General features: G+C 40.8%; 1 protein-coding gene across 1 annotated transcript in view; it reads left to right on the plus strand.

The window, feature by feature from the left end:
• The first annotated feature begins 10,083 nt into the window (after window positions 1-10,083).
• Window positions 10,084-22,487, plus strand: part of TNFSF11 (TNF superfamily member 11) — a 31,888-nt gene continuing 19,484 nt past the window's right edge. The window contains exons 1-2 of the mRNA XM_004759265.3: window positions 10,084-10,598; window positions 17,456-17,623. Of these exons, the coding sequence (XP_004759322.1) occupies window positions 10,365-10,598; window positions 17,456-17,623 (402 nt within the window). The 5' untranslated portion in view covers window positions 10,084-10,364. The remainder of the gene's footprint in view (window positions 10,599-17,455; window positions 17,624-22,487) is intronic.

Raw genomic sequence — 22,487 nt, forward strand, 5'->3', positions numbered from 1 at the left:
TACTGGGAGGACAGTCATTTGTAAACAGATGAAATCACTAAAGAAATGAAGTAATGAAGTAATGAAGAAGATGACAAGCTAAAGGTGAGTGAGGAATAAGAGAGGAAGGGCTGTTAGAAAAATCCAGGGATGTGGGAAAAGCCAGGAGGCGATATTACCTGGACTGCGACTTGATGGTTGAATAAGAGTCAACAGAGCAAACAGAAGGGACAGAGAAAACTTCACAGGTGCACTCAGACCTAAGGTGCGACATGGGGCTCATCCAACCTGCTCCTCCTCCAGGATTTCTCCCTTCAGTAAAGGGCATCCCTCTGCAGAAAATGAAAACCTGTGAGGCATCATAGAGTCCTTCCTCTTCCTCACCGTCCACAGCCAGCCAGCTACGACACTCCATGCACTCTACTTCCTAAATGCTTCTGGGACCCATCACTTCCCCCCACCACTTCTGCCACCACCGTGGTTTCTTCTTACCTATATTTGGCAATGGTCTCTTAGCCAGCTCCCTGCCTCCATGCCAGCTCTGTCCATCTCTTTTCACTACCCACCTCCAAACTCATTCCCCACATTGCAGCCAAGGCATCGAAATTGCAGATCAGAATATGCCATTTCTCTGAAGGGGAAAAAAAAAATGCAATGGCTCTCCCTTGCTCTTAGAATAAAATTAAAAATTTTATCATGACTGGCAAAAGCTTGGTGATTCAATCTGCTTATTTTTCTAGTCTCATTCTTACCTATCCCTTCCTCACAGTGTGATCAAGCTATATTGAACTTCTTGCAGTTCCTTGAATGCATCCTGTTTTGTTTCTGGGCCTTTATATGTGTGTTTTCACTAGTTTTGGATAACTATTACTCATCCCACAAGTCTCATCTTAAATATGGCTTCTCCAAAAAAAGTCTTTCCTGAACTCGCTAGTCTAGGTTAAGAACTTCTCTTCTGTGCTCCCAGAGCACATTTTACTAATTACCCTCTATGGTTAAGTGGCTCTTTCCTTGAGCAACAGTGTGTTAAAGTGGGACCAAAATACTTGGTGACAAGACTAGTTGAGAGAAGATACTTGTAGAGAAGGAACCTGGAAACTAGACTAAGGATAGAAATGATTGAGGATGAAGTAATCAAGAGATTTATTTTTTTATTTTTTGTTATTTTTTGTTTGTTTGTTTAGAGATTTTATAAGAAAGGCTTTGAGAGGGACCAGTTGGAGAGTTTGATATTTGTTCTAAAGTATGAGATGACAGAGACTGGGATTTCTCCGATGTCTAAGAAGACTAAAAGTAAATGGTTGTGGTTGGAGCTGCCTGTCTGTTGGCAGAGCTAAGATGAAGCTGTCCTGGGAGCAAAATATGTTTTCATTGACAACAAGGCAGGAGTGTGTACTGGGGACAAGATGTGGGCAGCCAAGAAGGAGACAGTCTGAGGATAATACTTAAAGAGATTTTATCCAAGAGGGCTTCTAGCCAGACACAGGCTGTGGCCAGAAGAAAGAAAAGGGGATATACTATTAGCTGCAGAAACTGAGGGGATAGTTATCTAAGGGAGAGGGAACTTAGGTTAGATGATTTTGGTCGGAATTTTTTCAAGAAAGCATCAGAGTGCACCATGAAATAATTAGCTCTGAATATTCATTCACCATGCCCAAAGAGCACCAGCCTAGGTTATAACTGTACTAAATAAGACCTTTCCTGTCCTTTGCCACTCCCCACTCCACACCACCCACACAACAGCTCCTTTAGCCCATGGACATTTTTCCACACTGGTAGTTCTAAGCAGAGAGAGGGAAGAAGATTCAACTTCAAATGGCATCAAAAATTTTATTAGTAGACCAATTCTTTCATCTAATTAGCAAACAGTGTGTTTTGAAGACCTGTAACCAGAGAACTTTTTTATTACATAAATGTTAACAAGGAAATTATGAGACTCACATGAGACTTCCAGGAAAAAGGAGAAGAAAAATACAGATTACTGGCTGGCTTTATATTTTGGTTTTAGCAGTTTGAATGTTGTGTCCCTAAATGTGGATTTCTTTGTGTATATCCTGTTTGGGATTTTCTGACTTTTTCAATCCACGAGTTGCTGTCTTTATTCAGTTTGGAAATTTCTCTACATAATCTCCTCGTAAGATGCTTCTTCCCTCTTCTTTCCTTTTCTTTCTGAACTCCAATTACACATATGTTAGACCATTTGATGAAGTTCCACATATTTCTAATGACATATTGTCTTATTTTCTAATTATTGTTCCTTTTTGTGCCTCATTTTGGCAATCTTCTGTTGAACAGCCTTTGAATTCATGAACCCTTTTTTCCTTTTTTGTATCTAGTGTGCTATTAAGCTCACCCAACAAATTCTTAATTTCAGATGTCTTATTTTTATTTTATAGAAATTCACTTGATTATTTTTAAACCATCCCATTTCTCTGCTGAAATTTTATATCTTTTTATGTATTTTCTTTACCCTTTCCCTCTTTTTCTTTACCATAATTATTATAGTTACTTGAAAATCCTTGCCTACTATTTCCAATACTTGGGTCATCTCTTGGTCCACTTCTATTGGATGCTTTCCATCCTTCTTGATTATGAACCCACAGTCCAGCTTTCTATCATGTCATGTAATTTTTAAAATTGCATAATAGGCATTACGTATAAAAGAACGAATGTAGATATTAACAGGCAGCTAAGGTGAAAAGGATTTCCATCCAATCAAAAGTCAAACTGGGTTGTAGCTTTAGTTTCAGTGCAGCTTTTGCTTCAAATATCTTGAAGGCTATATTTGCTTTGTGCTTATTCTAAATCTCTCTCTCCAGCAATATTTTGAAAAAGTCCTAATGGCCACTGTGAACTTAATGGCTTCCCAATAATAAAAAATGTTCTGATGACATCAGTGGTGATATTAGTTGAATGTGAGTTTGGGGTATTATATAATGAAATATGTAAACATTGGGAAGATCTGTGGAATTCAGTGAATGAATGTTTTTCAAATGGCCATGCCTGATATTACAAAGTCATTCCTGGGGAAGAGATGCATTCAAAGAAAAAAATAGACCAATGGATATTATTGTAATGGAGGAAGAAAACTTCACTGAAGATTTTAGATGCCACAGTGCAAATATTGGCTAAAAAATGACCACTTGTTGAATTTTAGTATAGTAGAAAAGGAGAACTCTGCAATTATCAGGAAAGGCAATGAAAATATTCCTCCCTTTTCTAATTATATGTTTGTGTGAAACTATATTTTTCATTCATTTCAAGAAAAACAATGTATCACATCAGAATGAATGCAGGAGTGTACAGAATAAGGTTGTCTTCCATTAAAGAAATTTGTAGGGTGCCTGGGTGGCTCAGTGGGTTAAGCCTCTGCCTTTGGCTTAGGTCATGATCTCAGGGTCCTGGGATAGAGTCCCACACTGGGGCTCTATGCTCAGCAGGGAGCCTGCTCTCCCCCCTCTCTCTGCCTGCCTCTCTGCCTACTTGTGATCTCTTTCTCTGTTAAATAAATAAAATCTTTTTAAAAAAATTGTAAACATAAACAATGCAACTCTATTTGCCAATACTTTTATTCTTAAAATGATAGTCATTTTTCATAAAATATGTTACATGTTGTTACCACAAAGAGTAAAAAAAAGTCCCTGTTTAAATATCTAACATTGTAAATACTAATAACTATAACCTACATTAAAATATTCAGTTCTTTGGGACACCTGGGTGGCTTATTTGGTTAAGTGTCTGACTCTTGATTTCAGCTCAGGTCATTATCTCAGAGTTGGGAGACTGAGCCCCGTGTGGGGCTCAACGTTGAACACTGAGTTTAGAGCCTGCTTAAGATGCTCTCTCTCCCCTTCCCTCTGACTCCTTCCCATCAAGCATGCATTCTCTCTCTTAAAAAAAATAAATAAATTTAGCTTTGGGGGATGGTCTCTGGTTTTTAAGAGTAAAATTTTCTGACACTAAAATGTTTGAGAACTGCTGCTATATAATTACATAAAATCTGAAAGTCACTCAAATTCAAGTTTCATTATGTCCTATAAGCTTGATATAAAGATTTTACAAAATTAGCAGTAAAAAATGCATTCTTCATTATTGTGCTGGCATGTTATACCTGTAAGTTGGCTGTGTACATTTTCCTAATCTGATTAGGTCATCAAAATATTTACAGAGATTGAGAGAGTGGCATTATTTGGGGACTTTCCTCTTTAACACTCAGTCTTCTCCCCAGTGCAGCCCTCTGTTATTAGAATGCCCAAATCATTTGCATATTCTTTTCCTCTTTTTAAATTTATTTTATTTTTTAAATTATGATTTTAAAATTTCAGTATAATTAACATAAAGAGTTATATTAGTTCCAGGTGTACAACATCGTGATTCAACAATTCTACACATTACTCAGGGCCTATCATCCCTTTTACCTATTTCCCCCATGCTCCCACCCACCTCTCGGGCAACCACCTGTTTGTTCTCTATAGTTAAGAGTCTGGTTTTTTGTTTGTTTGTCTCTTTTTCATTTTATTCACTTGTTTTGTTTCTTAAATTCCACATATGAGTGAAATCATATGGTATTTGTCCTGCATATTCTTTTCTTTATCTCTTCATTCATTCTACAAACATTCTTGAGGCAGCGTGTTAAGACCGTAGGAAAACAAAGATAACTTCCCTCAGGAGCTAACGGCCTAGTAGGTTAGACAGAGAAGTAAATCAAGGATTATAAAAAAGTTTCAGAGCTATGACGACCTATACACATAGTGTAACAAAGAATCATAGAGAAGTGATGCCCGGCCTCTGGAAAAGTAGTAAGAAAAGCTTCATAAAGACAAAGGGGTTTGGCTGTGTGTTTGAAGATAAGCCTGTAATCAGATAAAAATTCAGGGAATGTCAATCCTGACAGAAGAGACTGAATGACCCGAGGTAGAGAATTAAGAGAGAGGAGGGTGCAAGCAATTCTGTGTTGCTGAGGCATAAGGGTGAAAGGCTGGAGGGTGGAAAGAAGCAATGAGGGAAGGAGGAACAGAAATTGCTAGGTACACGGGAAGGAGCTTGAGCGCCATCTGATCAGCCAGTGGACTTGAAGGGGACTCCACAAAACCCTAGCAAGGACTGAAAGCTTCAGGTCTGTGGGAATGCTTTGTGTGGGCAGCATGCAGCCTTAAAATGGATAGGAATGCTCTTCTCCAAATTGCCAGTCTTCTGCGTCCTCTATGGTCTTGTGTCTTCTCTCTCCTTATCCTGTTCCATAAGTCTCTGGATGTCCCCCTGCCTGCTGGCCATTGTACTGGCACTTGGGCCATTTGTATTGTACTGACCACTTGGGTCCCACAGATGCCTCTCATCAAGTTTTTACCACATCTTGTTCATTAAACCCTTGATATATGAAGTGCTCCACCCCGTCCCATCCTCCTCCCCGGCAAAACTAGAAAATTAGAAAATCAGTGTCAAATCCCTTTTCTGGAGATTTGCAAGATGCTTTTGTACATTATTGCCACTGATAAGATCTGCATTAAACAAAAGCCAACCGATTTTATTTCCAAGCTAATCTGACCACGGGACCTTCTCCTTCATTTAAGGGAATGTCAATAACATCTAGAGCAGTCATTTTCAGAGTGTTGTTAGGGAATGCCTAAGAGTCTCTGAGATTCTCTTAGGGGTTCTGTGAAGTCAGAAGTATTTCCTAGTGGGCTGTCTGGGTGGCTCCATTGGTTAAGTGTCTGCCTTTGGCTCAGGTCATGATCCCAGGGTCCAGGATGGAGCCCCATGTTGGGCTCCCTCTCAGCGGGGAGTCTGCTTCTCCCTCTCCCCCCTTGCTCATACTCTCTCTCTCTCTCGCAAATAAATAAATAAAATCTTTTTTAAAAGACAAGTATTTCCTAATAATACTACAGCATTATGGTCCTTTTTCCTCTTCATTCTCCCAAGAAGGTACAGTGGCATTTTCTAGAGGCTCTATGATGTTCAGTATTTTTTTTTAATGTTATGTCAGTCACCATACAGTACATCATTAGCTTTTGATGTAGTGTTCCATGATTCATTGGATGTCCAGTATTAAAACAGATTAAATACAGAAATGGATAAGCCAGATAGTAATGGGATTTTAAAAAATGTAAAACAGTGCCACTTTTCTCCCTAATTAAAAAAATATAAATGACTTTTTTAAAAGGTTATTATTTATTTATTTAACAGAGAGAGAAATCACAAGTAGTCAGAGAGGCAGGCGGGGGGCCGTCGGGGTGGGGGGGGAAGCAGACTCCCTGTTGAGCAGAGAGCCTAATGCGGGGCTCGATCCCAGGACCCATGATATCATGACCTGAGTGAAGGCACCACCGCCAACCCAGGTGCCCTATAAATGACTTTTTAAAATAAAACCCTACTGTGTTAACAAGTTAATAGATTTTTTTTTTTAAAGATTTTATTTATTTATTTGACAGAGAGAGATCACAAGCAGGCAGAGAGGCAGGCAGAGAGGGAGGAGGAAGCAGGCTCCTTGCTGAGCAGAGAGCCCGATGCGGGCCTCGATCCCAGGACCCTGAGATCATGACCTGAGCCGAAGGCAGTGGCTTAACCCACTGAGCCACCCAGGCGCCCAAGTTAATAGATTTTTAAAAAACCATTCAGTTTGGATTTCTACTATGCCAAATATTCACAGATGCAACTCACATGAACAAATGTCCTTTGCGGTCCTCATTTACTTTTAAGAATAGAAAGCAGTCCTGAAACCAAAGGACGTGAACACCACTGACCTGGCAGAGTCACTGGTCATGAGTAACTGGTATTTTTGCTTGCCCAGTAACACAGCATCAATTCTTTGTATTTGATCTCTGCAATTTAATTTTCCTCTGGGAGTTGTCTCTCCTCTCCTCTCAGCCCATAGGTTCCAATTGGGTTAACTCAATCCCTTGGCTCAAGGGAAAGGCATCTGATGAAGACCTGTGTCCAACCATGCCTGAATCTAGACCTAATGCTACATTTTTCAACTACATGCACCAATAAATCATCCCTTGACTCCAAAGGATTTTCGTCTTAATACACCAGGGTACCAGGAAATGCAGCAAGAAAAATGTTGATGTAGTCGTGTTGAATGTAGCTGAGTATTGTCATAAACTTGAATCTTCACTAGTGTTTTTGGTCTTGACATCTCTTAATACCTTAGTTCACTAGGGCTCTGACTTAATTATTTTGCAACTTAATAACAAAGTAACTACTTAATTGATGTATTAAGGTAATAATAAATCTATATATGAATTCACAGTAAGACAGACATGTTCAATTAGGAAGATGTATTAAACGAAGAATTATAATAACATAACGATTCTCTGCCTAAGATAGATCCCTGGTCACTCTCTCCCTCAATAGCTATTATTCAGAGATTAGTTTTAATCATTATCTTTGCCTGGGAAGTCTGTTCTGACTCTTGATAATTGGTTGGCACCCCCCGCCACCACCATTACTAAAATGTTTTCATCATTCTTGCACTTTGGTTTTGGAACCCTCATCATAGTTTTAGTTAATTATTTGATGATTTGTTTGATATGTTTCCTTCCCTCCAGACTGTAAGCTGCCTGCTTATCTTGATCACTGCGTCATTAGGTGTATCGTGGGTTTCCAGGAATGTATCTTTGAGTGAGTGTATGAGTGTCATAACAGGAGGAGTTAAGGGTGCTGTGGGGGCATAAAACAGAAGGAGCCCACCCAGGTCAGGGGCATGGAGAGGACTCCTGGAGCAATGATACTGGAGCAGAAAGAGGGAGGATGAGTAGGAGAATCACCCAGTCGTGGAGAGAAGGGAGACACACCACAGTGAAGGGTAATTTTCGAAGCTGATATAGAACAGGAGTCTTGGGTCAGATTGTGAAGGACCATTGGACGTGTCTATCTCAAGAGTTTAGGCTTTATACCAAAGACACTTGGAAGCCACTAGAGGGTTGGAAATAGGGAAATTATATTTATTTTTGCTTTAAAAGGGAATCCCATTCAGTGTGCGCAGATATGCTGAGAGGCAAGCAAGTCTGGAGGAAGTGGGACCAGTTAGGTAACATGATTAATTAGGAAAACAAACAAAACAGAGCAATGTGGCTTAGACTGGGGTGGTAGCAGAGTCTCCATCAATCATATTTTTACTTGACACATATTTACTGTGCACCTACTATATACCAGGCAACATTCTAGGACATGGGGATATACAGATGAATAGTACAGATAAAGTTCTTGAGCATGTGGGCTTTATGTATTGATTAAGATGTGGAATGCTGACGAATGAACAAGCAAATAAAGAAAGGTCCATTACCTTCAAAGAAGCAACAAGGGGAATGTCATTAATTTCCACTCCAGCCTATGCATTGCCAGAATACAGTGAGATGGAATCTTTTGGGTACTAAAGGAACGTAAGTCCCAAGCAGTAGGAATATCACATGAAGAATTCTGTACAAATATAACATGGGTCTAATATATGAAGCTACTGCATCAAACATATCCGAACATGAGATTGAGGGTCCCTCTTGTAATCTGAGGATCATGATGGCAAGAAATAAAAATGTGTAAAACACTGGAAAAAATCGAAGGGATTACAGAGAAGTCATGTGGGCTTAGTAGTTGTTGTTGTTATTATTACTATTACTATTATTTGAGAGAGAGCGTGTGCGCATGCACTTGCCCGAGGAAGGAGGAGGAGCAGAGAGAGAGGGAGAGGGAGAGAATCCCAAGCAGGCTCCACTCTGATTGCAAAGCCTGACACAAGGCTCAGTCTCAGGGCCCTGAGATCATGACCTGAGCTGAAATTAAGGAGCCACCCATAAGCCCCGGGGTTTAGTTGTTATAATGCACTTTAAATTTCACTGATCCTAATAAAGATTTACCAAAAAGTTGAAATACAGAATTGTTTTCCAAAAGAAGAATAAAAAGGAAAAAGAGGAGGAAAAGTAACATCTTATCCTCAAAGTTAACAAACAAAAAGCAGCAAAGAGGCCCAGGTCTGCATGGAGTAGAAGAATCATGTTAATTATTCTACACTGGAGTTTGAAAAAATTTTTTCCCTTCTTTTCCTACCAAACTTGTTATACATACACCTATAAATGCTAAAAGCATTTTCTAAAAAATTTGAACAAACCATTTCATTTGTACAGATGCTTTTTAAATTCCAACCCAGTTTCTCTTCTTCAACATGTGCTGTGTTATAAGTGTTCACCTGAGCACATGAGCTTTACTAACCCAGGGTTGTGTCACTTGTGAGAAATCTTGCCTGGAGAATGGCCCACTAGAGAAGGATGCGGAAAGAGAAAAGAGGGTTTCTAAAAACCCGTGAAAGTTTTCTTTAGGGATGAACTAACATGTCACTTACACTTTCAAACTTGTGGAACATTCCTCTTTCTCCATTCACAGTTATGAGCTCTCCTGGGGCTCCCTACATCTTGGTGTACACCCCTCTTATCTTTAGGACACTGAAGGAAAACAACCGTCAAGCAATAGGAATGGCATGTGACAAACCCTGTCGGAATGTAATAGACGGTCCTATATAGGAAGCTACTGGAGCCTACCCTGCTCTCTGTACTGCTTCCATTTCCTAGCTCAGAGTTGGCGCCTACAGGTTCTCTGCTCCCACATTCAAAACTGCCCTACTCAAAGCCTCTACGAGGGTGCAGAAAAGGGTTTGGTGCAGGAGTTCTGGTTTTCTAAGGTTGCCAAGATAATTTGGAACCTATATTTAGAGTCATGATAGAGGCTGCAGTCTCAGGATCCCCAAGGATATTCCTGGCTGAATTTCTTTCGGGGTGATGGAAAGTAGGAAGAGATCCCTCAAGAGATCACCAAGTCCAGCTTTCTTAATTCTATAGGAGAAACTGAAGCTTTGGGAGGCTGACTGCCTGGCACAATGCCTGTATCCTAATCCTTAGGATAAGGATAAGGATAAGGATAACCTTTATCCTTATACCGAGGCCCCTCTGCATCTCCCCCCCGCCCCCACCACCCCCGGCCCATCTCTTGGCAGCTCAGGATGAGCTAGCTAGTGGCGTCTGGCTCCGCGAGAACAACCCACAGCCCTCTCCCCTTGAGAGCGCTGATGGGGAGGAGGCCATTCAGTGAGAGTAAGAACGCGAGGGAGGAGAAAGGAAGGAAGGGGAGCCAGAGGTGGGAGTGGAAGAGGCAGCCTCGCCCGGGGCTGATTGGCTCCCGAGGCCAGCCCTCGCCAGCGGTTTATAAGAGTTGGGGTAGCCGGGCGCCCTGCCCGCTCGCCCGCGCGCCCCCCGAGCTGCGCCCGGCTCCGAGCGCCCCACGTCGAGGCCCGTCTGGCCCCGCGCCGGCTCCGCGCCGTCTTTGGAGTTGGTGGCGGGCAGAGGCAAGGGAGGGCGCCAGCCAGGGAGGCGAGCGCCGCAGCCAGCCGGCCGAGCGCCATGCGCCGCGCCAGCCGAGACTACACCAAGTACCTGCGCGGCTCGGAGGAGATGGGCAGCGGCGGCTCGGGCGCCCAGCACGAGGGCCCCCTGCACGCGCCCCCGCCGCCCGCGCCGCCCGCGCCGCACCAGCCCGCCGCCGCCGCCTCCCGCTCCATGTTCGTGGCCTTCCTGGGACTGGGGCTGGGCCAGGTGGTCTGCAGCGTCGCCCTGTTCCTCTACTTCAGAGCTCAGGTGAGTGCCGGCCTCCCCGGAGGTCCGCCCACCTCATCCCTCCCGCGCCTGTGGGAAACTGAGTCTGGACGCCGGCTCGGCTCCCCCAATCTTGCATATGCCGGAGGGGAAAGTGACTCCAAAGAGGGTGCGTCCGACTCGGGGACAGCCCCGCGCGGGGCCCGGCGCGCTTGCCTCCACTGTCCGCTCCCGCCCTTGCCCCGCAGCGGGCGGAGGCTGGGCTCCTGCTACGTTTGAATTTCCCCCGCGATGCAGCATTGGCCGCTCACCTCTAATGGATGATTGCACGCTCCCCCTACAGACCCTTCCATTAATTTGGAGCTAAGAATGAACTGAACATCCACTTGGGGAAAAAATCGAGAGCTTAGGCGGCGACCCTTTCCCTTCCCGCCCACCACCTGGAGAGGGTTTTGTCCTGGGGCTGGCTGCTTTGCAGGGGTGTGTGTGGTGGTGGTGGCGGTGGCGGGGGGGGGGGGGGGCTCCGGGCAGCGGCGCTGGAGGGAAGATCGTGTGCGGTGCTTGCACTGCAGGCAGCCCCTGAAGCAACCGGTGGTGATGCCCAGGGCGCCAGATGGGCCGAGGGACACAGCGCGGCCAGAGCAGCCTGGTGGTGGGTCAGGGGTAAAAGAAGAGGGAAGGACCCTGTGCCGTCCCACTGAGGTGGGCGGAAGAAGGAAGCAAGGTGTGTGTGTGATGGTGGTGAAGTTTTCACCCCTGACACAGCCTCGCTGCCCTCTAGCAAGTAAGTAAACTGCTAAGAGATGAGAAAGAGGGCTGGGAAACTGCAGGGAAAGATAGTAGAAAGGAAGGGGTAAATCTGTAATATTATGCTTTCTGGTGGTTTATGCTCTTGTGTTTTCTTGGAAATTGCAGTGCAGTTGGTTGGATTCATTCAAATGTTCTTGTCTGGTGCTGTGAACTCTTTCTCAGAGGAAGTGGAGGGCTGACTGTGCAAAAAAAAAAAAAAATTTTTTTTTTTTATGGGAAAAGAGAGTTGGGTTTGGACTCCATTGGTTTTCAGATTCAAAGGTGATTACTAAACCAAATTGGATGCATCAAAATATGGCATTGCTTGGATTGTATGGGTTTTTGACATAGTCCAGAGTCTTGAACTCCATTACTTGTAATCATAGGCTTTTTGTTAAATATTTATTATCCACTGTTTTGTGTTTTACAGAGCAAATCTGATTACCTACATCTTAAAAAGGTAGAAATACTATGAGCAATACTTTAGGACACTTGTATTTGCATCTTAATTAAAATAATCTCTATTTATGGAGATTTTTTTCTTAAAAAAAAAAACTTTTGTAACAAAGACTACACACTTCTATATGAAAGTGATGAAATGTTTTTCTTTCATCAGAGGTTGCTTCCGTCAGGAATGAGTGGTTCACCCATGTTCCCACCCAGTTTTCTCCTCCCATGTACAATCTGTATATACTGAGGGTCTACACTGCAGATGAGACTATTAAGTGCTATGGGATGTGAGTTAAGGATCATGAACTCAACATACAATGTCTACCTACTATGTGCATCGCACAGTGGTAGGTAATGGAGGGACCTATAACAAAAGACGTAAAATTCTTAGTCAAACAGGAGAGCAGCATTCAAAAAAAGGACAGAAGATGTAAGTGTTCTCTACTCCTTTTTTCTTTTCTAACACCTTAGGGATATGACATTTCGTAGCAGTGATGGTAAAGTAAGTGTTCGGCAGCGAAAGAGCAGTGGGGAAATGAATGAGCTCTAGGGAAGATAAACAGCTTAGATTGGTGGGAACCATGGAAACGGGTGTGGCCATGTAGAAAAAGAGTGGTGTGCTGGACACTTAGGACAGACGTTCTGCTTCTCCAGGGCATTATTCATGGTCTGGTAGACTCGAGGGGGCTGTCTGATAATCACTTGCCATAATTTAGCCATCTTGACGTTATATGAGTAGTAATGAAGTGCTCAACAGTTCTTTCCAAACTAAATGGGCCAATTAGTAAGCCTACCTGGAAAATTCTCATTTACAGGTTTTTAAAAAATTTATTTATTTATTTATTTGACAGAGATCACAAGTAGGCAGAGAGGCAGGCAGAGGGAGAGGAAGGGAAGCAGGATCCCTGCTGAGCAGAGAGCCCACTGCGGGGCTCCATCCCAGGACTCTGGGATCATGACCTGAGTGAAGGCAGAGGCTTTAACCCACTGAGCCACCCAGGCACCCTCATTTACAGATTTAATGTCATCAGATTTTACAGATACAGTCATGGGTTTCTCTAAGGCTTGTGCCAAATATGTTAGCCATGACTCCTAAAACCCGTTTTTGTACTGCATTTTAAAAGGGGTGTCTTCTTTAGGGAAGAAGTAATATCAGGAGCAGTGTGTTCATTGGAAGACACATAATGAGGCTGCGTTTTACTGAGTATATAGTATCTACCTTTGATACTTAAAGGAGTCCTAATCATTTACAGATACCTTCCGAAGTAGGTACAAGTGAAATGCTATGATGTCTGGAATTTGTTTCAAAATAATAGGTGGGGAGGGTTCGGGGTAGGAAGTTCTTGCTTATAGATGAAATAGGATTGGCCATGGGTTGATAATTGTTGAAGCTTGGTGATAGGTTTGTGGGATTTCATTCTACAGTTCTTTCTAGTTTTATGTATGCCTTTCAAAGTTCTTCTACCTAAGAGAATACACTCATTTTGAGCCATCACTAATGTAACATTTTTCATTTTTACTCATATCAACTCCTTTAGATTAGAACTTGGTACCAAATAAGAGATTTTTTTTTTTTTAAGTTCCACTGAAGTTATATCAACTACTTGGGGTTTCTAAATGCATCTAGATTAGAGTAAAATCATTTAAGATCTAGTAATATGTTTGCAGTTTATAGTAAACAAATGAGAAAAAGGAGCCTGTTTTATTGTTTTTTTTGGGGGGGGGGTGCTATATAATTTTTCAAGAAAAAAAAAACGGTTTATTTAGTTTTATATGCATTTAGAAGAATGTCCAGGATAGTGTAAAAATTGCAGTGACTTCAAAAAATGTTTCCCCTTCTCAACTCCTGTTTGAGTAGTTAAAAATGAATCAGCCTCCTGAATGTTTGCAGATCGCCTGTGCCCAGATTGAAAAGAAAAAAAAAGTACTAGATCTAAAGTAGATTGGCTTTTCCTCCACCAACCTTGCCAAAGAAAAAAATAGCATGCGGTTTGTGCTATATATTTACCACATAGTATTCATACTTTGGTTTGCAAAGAAGAAGAAGGAAAAAAAACCTTCCAAAAAGTTGTTTGTAAAATGTATGCGTGTAGTATTCTCTCTTTCTTTTCTTTTTAACATCCAAATAACCATATTCAAAGTTTGGAGTTTAGCTACATGATAAGGTTTTCAGAAAACTCAATCTCTGTTGCCCCTTTGAACTCCTTCCCCTAAACCCCGAGTATGCACACCAACCTCCCTGGCTGTTTGTTCCCCCAACCAGAGAGCAGTCACTACTTCGACTCTGATGTGCAGGCTGCCTGTTTGAGAATACAGATAACCAAGTAGCACAAATGTCAAGCATCCTGCCTCATTTAACCCTACACATGATTACATTTCAAGGAAGTTTTTTTGTTTTAAAGACTTTAGTTTCGTATGAACTGCATCATCTGATAAATGCATTTTTAAAGTCTTTTAAATCAGATATTCAAGGTTTATAGATGTTCAGAAATTTCTAGGTAAAATGAACTCATTTGTAACTAAGTTTACAGTGAATTTTTTTTTATGAGCTTCTTCGTTTTTCTGTTGAGTACAGTAAGTTCAAGGATGGAAGAATTGCCTGTTTTGCTCACTATATCATTGGCAGCATCAAGCCCAGGGCCTGGCATGTTCAATTTACTGAAGAAACTTTTCAAATGATTTACAACACTAGAAATTTGCAATGTGGAAGTTATCTAATGAGTAACTAAACTAGACTAAAAAGTAGCATATTTTTCAGTCATGCAAATTCCCTTTCTGGGGAGAGGGTGTGGGACAGGAGAGTCCTTGGTTCAGCTACTGGACCAGCACTATGGAATGCCCCACACCTTGCCCTGGGGTCTTCCCAGCATGGAGACAAGAGCAGAGCAGAGTCCCCTCACCCACCCCACTCCCACTGCTGTGTGTGGTCTGCTGGTTTCCACTCAACTCCTCTCTTTTCTCCTGGTCTCCATTTTTGGGAAGGGGGAGCTACAAACACTGGAGCAAGAAAGATGTTTGGTTGCAGGTTAACAAGACATTTCTAACAAATGGCTTTTAAGTAGACAAAATAAATTATTGAAATTAATGATGCCATGCTTTCATGATTTCTTTTGGGAAAACAATTGATGATTTTTATATATGTTTTAGTTCTCATGTTACCTTCCTAAACAATGGTTCTCCAGCGCACATTTGAAGCTCTTGGCTAGAGAGATTTAGTTGGCGCCTGCCCTCAGGGATGTGGGTTCTGTTGGCCGGAGGTGGCCTCTGGGTATGGAGACTTTTTAAGAGAGAGGGGACAAAATCTTTGTGTTACATTTCTTTGGATCAGATCATTAGTCATCATGATTGTCACAAGATTTTTGTACTAACTACTATTGCTTATGGAAAAAAAAATTAAAATTGTTTTCCAAAGAAATTTCGAGACATTTTACGAGCAGAAAATCTCTATTTGTACCTTTGATATTTGAAAGCATTTCTTCTCAAACTTTCATGTACATAGAGAGGACTAGGGATGTAGTTAGGATGCAGATTCCCAAGCAGCATGCCAGGGACCTGCCTTTCCAAGACTCTGGTGCAGAGTCTGCATTTCCAAGGAGCTCCAGGTGAGCCTGTGAAGCTACAAGTACTCAGACTGTACTTCGAGTAGCGACAACATGGTAGACAACACTGCTTCTGGTTAATGGCCCTTAGTCTGTCAGCAGGCCTGGAGTTCAACCAATTTCAGGGTCCCCAGGCATTTCCCTCCAATCTCCGCATTGTTCCTGTAGCTCAGAAATTTCTGGTGGTGAGCCAACTGAGGCCTTGGCACGATTCTTCCTTCTTGAGGTCTGAACCCAGTGACCCTTCATATCAGCTGCCCAGGCTGCTCTGATTTTGTGGGAAAGTTAGTGGCTTAAGTGAGCTTAAAAAAAAAAAAAAGTGTGATCGAAAATCTTTCCTAATATAAAAACTCTCGTGTTCTGAATTATGCTGATTATTTTAAAGAAAATATGAGAAATAAATACGGATTGCAAATAGTTTTGCTTTGTGAAGGACACCTCTCCCATATGCAAGACTGAAATAAGAGAATCTGTATTAGTGGGTGCACATGTGTTGAAAGGTTATCATTCATTTCGAGAATCTCAGATATAGGTAGAGTACTTACAAGTTTATTTCTGATGGTTGGTTAATAAACCTGTGCATCTTTTTGATTACTTTCATTAAGATAAACCAGGCACTGAGAGAGCTGGTATTAATTCACTGAACTTATATTATAAACTTCTACAATTGTTCCTTTCTTCATCTGGTTTGTACCTAATAATGAGCTAACACACATGAGGTACCTTGAATTTTTGAAAGAAGATGACAATCAGTTAAACAATTATTATTAAGACAATTGGTAGTTAATTATCTCTACACTTTACTTGGCAGTTAAAACTGCTACAAGGGTTTTTCAGAACCTTGGGAGGAGGGGGAAGACAATTTCAAGAGTAATACTTAAAAAGATGTGTATGTATGGGCGCCTGGGTGGCTTAGTGGGTTAATAAGCCTCTGCTTTCGGCTCAGGTCATGATCCCAGGGTCTTGGAATGGAGCCCCTCATCGGGCTCTCTGCTCAGCAGGGAGTCTGCTTCCCTTCCTCTCTCTCTGCCTCTCTGCCTACTTGTGATCTCTGTCAAATAAATAAATAAAATCTTAAAAAAAAAAAAAAAAAGATGTGTATGCAGACAACTAGCTAACAACTCAATGGGGATATTTTGGGTGGAACAATCCCTGACATTAGAGGAATTTTCACCCCCCCCACCAGTATCTGTCCATATGGCCTGCTCACCCCATGCAGCCCTCTTCACCCCGTGTAACACTAACTATCACCTCCAATAGACGTCCCACACCAGGTTAAGAAACATGGATGAGAGTTTCAACAAAAAGGGAAATTATGCTTCTGGCTTTAGGCTTTTGGGGCTCCCTAGGAAATGGATTTCTCCCTCCCTTCTTTGGCTAATTAAAATATACATTGATTAAGAAAAAAAGGCGAGGGGCGCCTGGGTGGTTCAGAGGGTTAAGCCTCTGCCTTCAGCTCAAGTCATGGTCTCACGGTCCTGGGATTGAGCCCCACATTGGGGGGGTTTCTGCTCAGTGGGGAGCCTGCTTCTCCTCTCTCTCTGTCTGCTTCTCTGCTTACTTGTGAACTCGCTCTCTGTCAAATAAATAAATAAAATATTTAGTTTAAAAAAAAAAAAAGCCAGACAAACATGGTGGCTAACGATGGTGTTTATTTCACCTGTTTTTTAGGCTTCATGCTTTGAGTATCCAAGTGAGTTTCATCACCCTATCTAGCATGCTGGGTATGACTTAAAGAGAAAAAGCTTACTCTACCTGCACTGGCCCCATGTGATTATCCTCAACCCTCCCCCAATGAGAATTACACATTGGCAGACAATTTTGATCATTTCCTCACAATTCACACATATACACTTGTGTTGTGAATCATCGCTCTTCATCAAAATGAATTAGAAGTCAATGTTTCACCAACGTGAGGGTAATTGTACTCACTATTAATTGTTGAGGACATAAAGACTCTTGCAAGAAAGAATTTTTTTGTCCTTAAGTTGGTCACGCTTTATTAAAGAACGGAATGATCAATGATAATTACTCTACGTTGTGACTTTTTTTTTTCCTCAGATGGATCCTAATAGAATATCCGAAGATGACACTCACTGCATTAATAGAATTTTCAAACTCCACGAAAACCCAGATTTGCAAGACACAACTCTGGAGAGTCAAGACACAAAATTAATACCTGATTCGTGTAAGAGCATTAAACAGGCCTTCCGAGCAGCTGTACAAAAGGTGAGTCCACATGGGAATATAAGTCAAGGGCCGCAGTGACCCTGCTAATAACGAAAATTAATACTGGCTGAGTGTTGTTGACTCTGTTCTTTTTCATTTTAATAATTTGTAAGAGAGCTGCAGAGAATTTTTGTAAGAGATTAGTAGAATTCTTTTGAAGTTGGTAATGGCTTATTATGGGGACCGGGGACTTTCATGCACATATTCTTGGCAGAAGATTTTTTTTCTTTTTCTTTTTTGTTAAGAGGAGACATTTAAATCCATACAGTGGAGGAGGACAACGATAGTTGGTGGTATTCACTGGGTCAGTTTGCTGGTGTGAATTGCCTGCCCTAGAAACCATTCCCTCAGTTTACAAGACTCATAGCTATTTCCTTGACATTTGGTTTTGTAAAGGTGGGATCTCCTATTCCACATGTGTTGGTCCAGGACCCTGTTCAGAATAATTGGAACTGGTGCATTGTTATCGCCCGTGGTGAGGATGTTAGCAAGCAGGGCAGGAAGTGATGTGGTGGGCAAGGGGAGATTCTGTGTCCGTCTTCTCATTTTCCATGGGAGCTGAGTGAGAAGGGAGGAGGTGGGGATGAGGGACACTTGTGACTCCTCCTACACCAACAGCTCCAGGTGAGAAACACTGCAATTAATAACTGTGTGTTCTGCTTTTCTGAATAACATCACTTGAGCATTTGGCAGCGGTGGAATTATTTTCCTTACTGACTCCACCAAAAGCTGGGTAGAACCCAGTGACTCCAGTGCGTGTCTGCTCACACACATTGTGTGTGAATTCTTGTATCGACTCCTTTATCCCAGCCTCTAGTTTGCAACTCTCTGGGCTATCTCTGATCATCTTAGGGTAAATCCTAAAGTTGTCAAACTTGTTAAATCTAAATTACATGTTAATTCAGTTTATTTTTTAAAAATCTGCAGATAATAATAGCATTTTTTTTTTAAAAGGGTATGTGCCAGAGGTAGAGATTGGGAGATGAAGCTGTTTTGTATATGAAGTTGATATTTGCTGTATTTTGTCAAATCTAAGATACCACCAATTTTCAACTTACATTAGTATTTCATGCATCACAAAAAAGAAAGAAAAGTTGACAAAAATATTAAACACAGCAGTGCCTGGGTGACTTAGTGGGTTAAGCGACTGCCTTCGCCTCAGATCATGATCCTGGGGTCCTGGAATCAAGTCCCTCATCGAGCTCCCTGCTTAGTGTGGAGTCTGTTTCTCCCTCGCCCTCTGCCTGTCTCTCTGTCTCTAATGAATGAGTAAATAAAATCTTAAAAAATATATTAAACATGATCATCATAGATTCTGTTTGCATCTTAATTTCAGAGTTACTAAAATATTAAAAAATGCATCAGAGAATCAAGAAATATATATTGCTCTAATATCTATAAGAGCATATTGGTTATAAATATTACATTTTTGTTATAATTTAGTATATAGGTGCTTAGCTTTATGCAGCAAATACATATTTTAAACTGTGGGCTTAATTTGATCTTTTTATTTATTTAATGTATTTATTTAATATTTGAGCTATTTAAACAGCAACTCTGCTAATCTATTCATTTTTATTCTTTTATGTTTCATTTTCATTGGTCTACTTTCTTATCCCATCTCCCAAATACTGCGTTATCTATCTATAAACAATGATTTAGATATACTAGAGATAATCTAGTAGTTAAAAACTGAACCCCTAACTCAGGTAATTCTGGTTAAGTAAATGACCATCTCCTAATATTCTGTGTCCCACATTGTACCTCCTTACAATGAAGAGATAAGTTGTTAATTTCACCAGTGTCCTCATTCTTAAAAATTATCCTCCAGGTTTTCTTCTGGATAAGCAGAATCAGCCAAAATAATTTGAAAATAAAAAAATATTAAGAAAAACAGATATCATCAACTTTTATTTAGGGGAATACAAAAGTAATTCATCTGAACAGGTCAAGAGAGAAAAATATTAGCATCTCGTAGATACCAAAGAAGAGAATGACAAGATTTCATATTTATTTCTGATGTTTAAAATCCATTAGAAAACAGAACCGGATGTATTCTTGATGTTTTTCTAAACATCCCAAACAAAAAGTTAGCTAATGATGAAAAACAGAAACATTTTCTTAAAGTCGGGACACAACAAAGATGCCTAGTTCCCCCACATTAACATTGCTCAGAATATACTAGCTAATGTAATCACACAAGGAAATAAAATAAGAAAATATGTGTATATATACACACACATATATGGAGAAGACAAGATTTGCATACAAAGATTGCCTTGTATACTGGGGTAAACTCGAAAGAACTAAAAGACTGGAAGCAACATCAATCCATTTGTAAAAATTAGTAAGTAATAATCACTAGCTGTCCCCATTCCAAACAAGTGGAAAACAAATGAAAAATTCCATTCATATTTTTTAAACAGCCCTAAAAATAAACTGAACAAGGCACAGGCAAAAGCTTATGGAGATAATACTAAAAAAATCTACAGAGACATTTACAAAGTAAAGACGTACCTATGCAAAGCCCTGATCTGTGGGAGACCAAACACCACAGAGTAGATTTTATGGAAAGGGTGTGAATGTGTGTGTGCATGTAATTTAGTACAGTATAACCTTATGTTAAATCAGTGGGCATAGTCTGAATGATTCAAATATGGCACTGGAAGGATTTGTTTACCATTTTTAAGAAGTAACAGACATACCTCATGTCCTAAGTGAAGACAAAGCCCAGCTAGAGAGAGTATTTGGGGCCACTTCTCTTGCCTCAGTTTCTGCCCCTACCTGCCTGATCAGAACTTAACACCTGGTCTTTGTCCCATTTCCTATGCACTTTCTAAGTGACTGTCTAGATAGGATGACAGACCAGTTTGTCTTTAAAATGAGCAATAACGGCAGAATTTTCACTATTTTAGGAGCATGTTGCAGATTTGGTGCCTCGTTCCAAATAAGCAACACCGTTATAAGAGATTCAGTACCTGGCCAGACAAAGGATAAAGATCTGTGGGCAGACAAGAATAATCAACTCTTCTCATTAAAGGCACACAGTTTTTGTTTTTGTTTTAAATTTTTATTTATTTATTTGATAGGCAGAAATCACAAGTAGGCAGAGAGGGAAACAGACTCCCTGCTGAGCAGAGAGCCTGATGTGGGGCTCCATCCCAGGACGCTGGGATCATGACCTGAGCCGAAGGCAGAGGCTTTAACCCACTGAGTCACCCAGGTGCCCCAAAGACACACGGTTTTAATTACAGATTAGCATTGTTTATTAATAATAATTCGTATTATTTATTTACAGATTAGTATGACTCATAGGATGAGGAGAACTTTATTTTGCTAATAGCACATTGTTTTGTTGTTGAGCTATAAGATTTTACCCATTATTCATTGGTAATAACATTACATACAGGCAATCCTTTTCCAGGAGTAAGGAGTTGTCATGATATATCCATGTGTCTTTGGAGGTAGAAGATGTCACTTTTTCCCCCAGACAAGAGGATCTTTAGGAAGGAGACGAATATTACCCATACCTTATCATTAGAATCAAGCCGTGTTTATTAAACGCACTTACTGTGCTAGGCCTGTTGCCATAACTTCTCCTATATCCAAGGACTTACTCTTCTCTTACTCTCGCCAAATAGTGATTTGCCAGCTGTGTTGTCCTTTGATGAGAATTATCGGTTAATATGACATTCTCTACATCTTGCCAAAATAATCAGATTTCACATTTCTCTTGCCAATGCTGAAAATAGAATGGATGTATCTGGCATTCATAAGTAGGTCTGTATCTTAGTTTTAGTTCTAATATAGATATCGAGTGAACCCGTAAAACAAAATTACATGTGAGGTCGCAATCATTATTGAAGGATCAAACCCATCTAGTGGTAACAAATGCTAGACATAAGCACAATACTACATTATATGTGTGCAAAAGTGCTGTTTACTTAGCCTGTCTTTGGTCAGACAAGTAATGCTGTGTTTCCCCCTTTTTTTTGTTTGTGGCTAGGCTTTCTTGTTTTTTTTTTTTCCACTTTAGCACAGAACTCTGAAAGCCTCTTAGTGATCCAGTCCTACCAACCACAATTTACAAAGTCTATCATAACAGTCTATGGCAATAAAGAAAACACTAGCACAAATATGGTGTCCAATTTATAAAGCAATTCTTGTTTCCAGCTTTGGCAGCCTCTCTGGCCTCTGCTAGCCTGAAGAGTGGAGTGGTGAGCTCAGGCTCAAGCTAGGGGTACTTGACCCTTAGATCTTTCGGCCAGTCTCGGTGAAAAACCATGTGTTTAGGCACTAAATATACATTCTGAGCACTCCTTGCTGTGACTCGGCGTGATTTTATGATACTGTTTTGTTGATTTCACATGGAGTACCTGTCGGTGAAAAACTTCCTGAAACTTACTATGAAAAGTATTTTGAAGAATGATGTGGAGGAGAGAGATTAGTGGGGGATACTCAAGATTGCCCCCCTGGATGTGGGAAGGCAGCATAAAGATTTACATGTGTGTGGATTTTTTAATATTAGCTTTTAAAATATTTTTGTGACTCTTCTATAATGTACTTAATATACAGGAATATCTTATTTAATACTTCAGTTAATATAGATATCGAGTGAACCCGTAAAACAAAATTACATGTGAGGTCGCAATCATTATTGAAGGATCAAAACCCATCTAGTGGTAACAAATGCTTGGGAGCATTACAACTTTTTCCTGAAAGAACCATACAATCACAGAGGTCACAGAATGAATCTGCAAACTCCCATCAGGACAAGAACTACAGCTATTGTGCTCACACTTGAATATGTCACACGTAACATAGTCTCGAGAATGAAGGAAAAGAACAAATAAATGATTGATGA

Source organism: Mustela putorius, unplaced genomic scaffold (assembly GCF_011764305.1).
Source record: "Mustela putorius furo isolate JIRA1106 unplaced genomic scaffold, ASM1176430v1.1 tig00000179_pilon_pilon_pilon, whole genome shotgun sequence".
In the NCBI taxonomy this organism is placed as follows: Eukaryota; Metazoa; Chordata; class Mammalia; order Carnivora; family Mustelidae; genus Mustela; species Mustela putorius.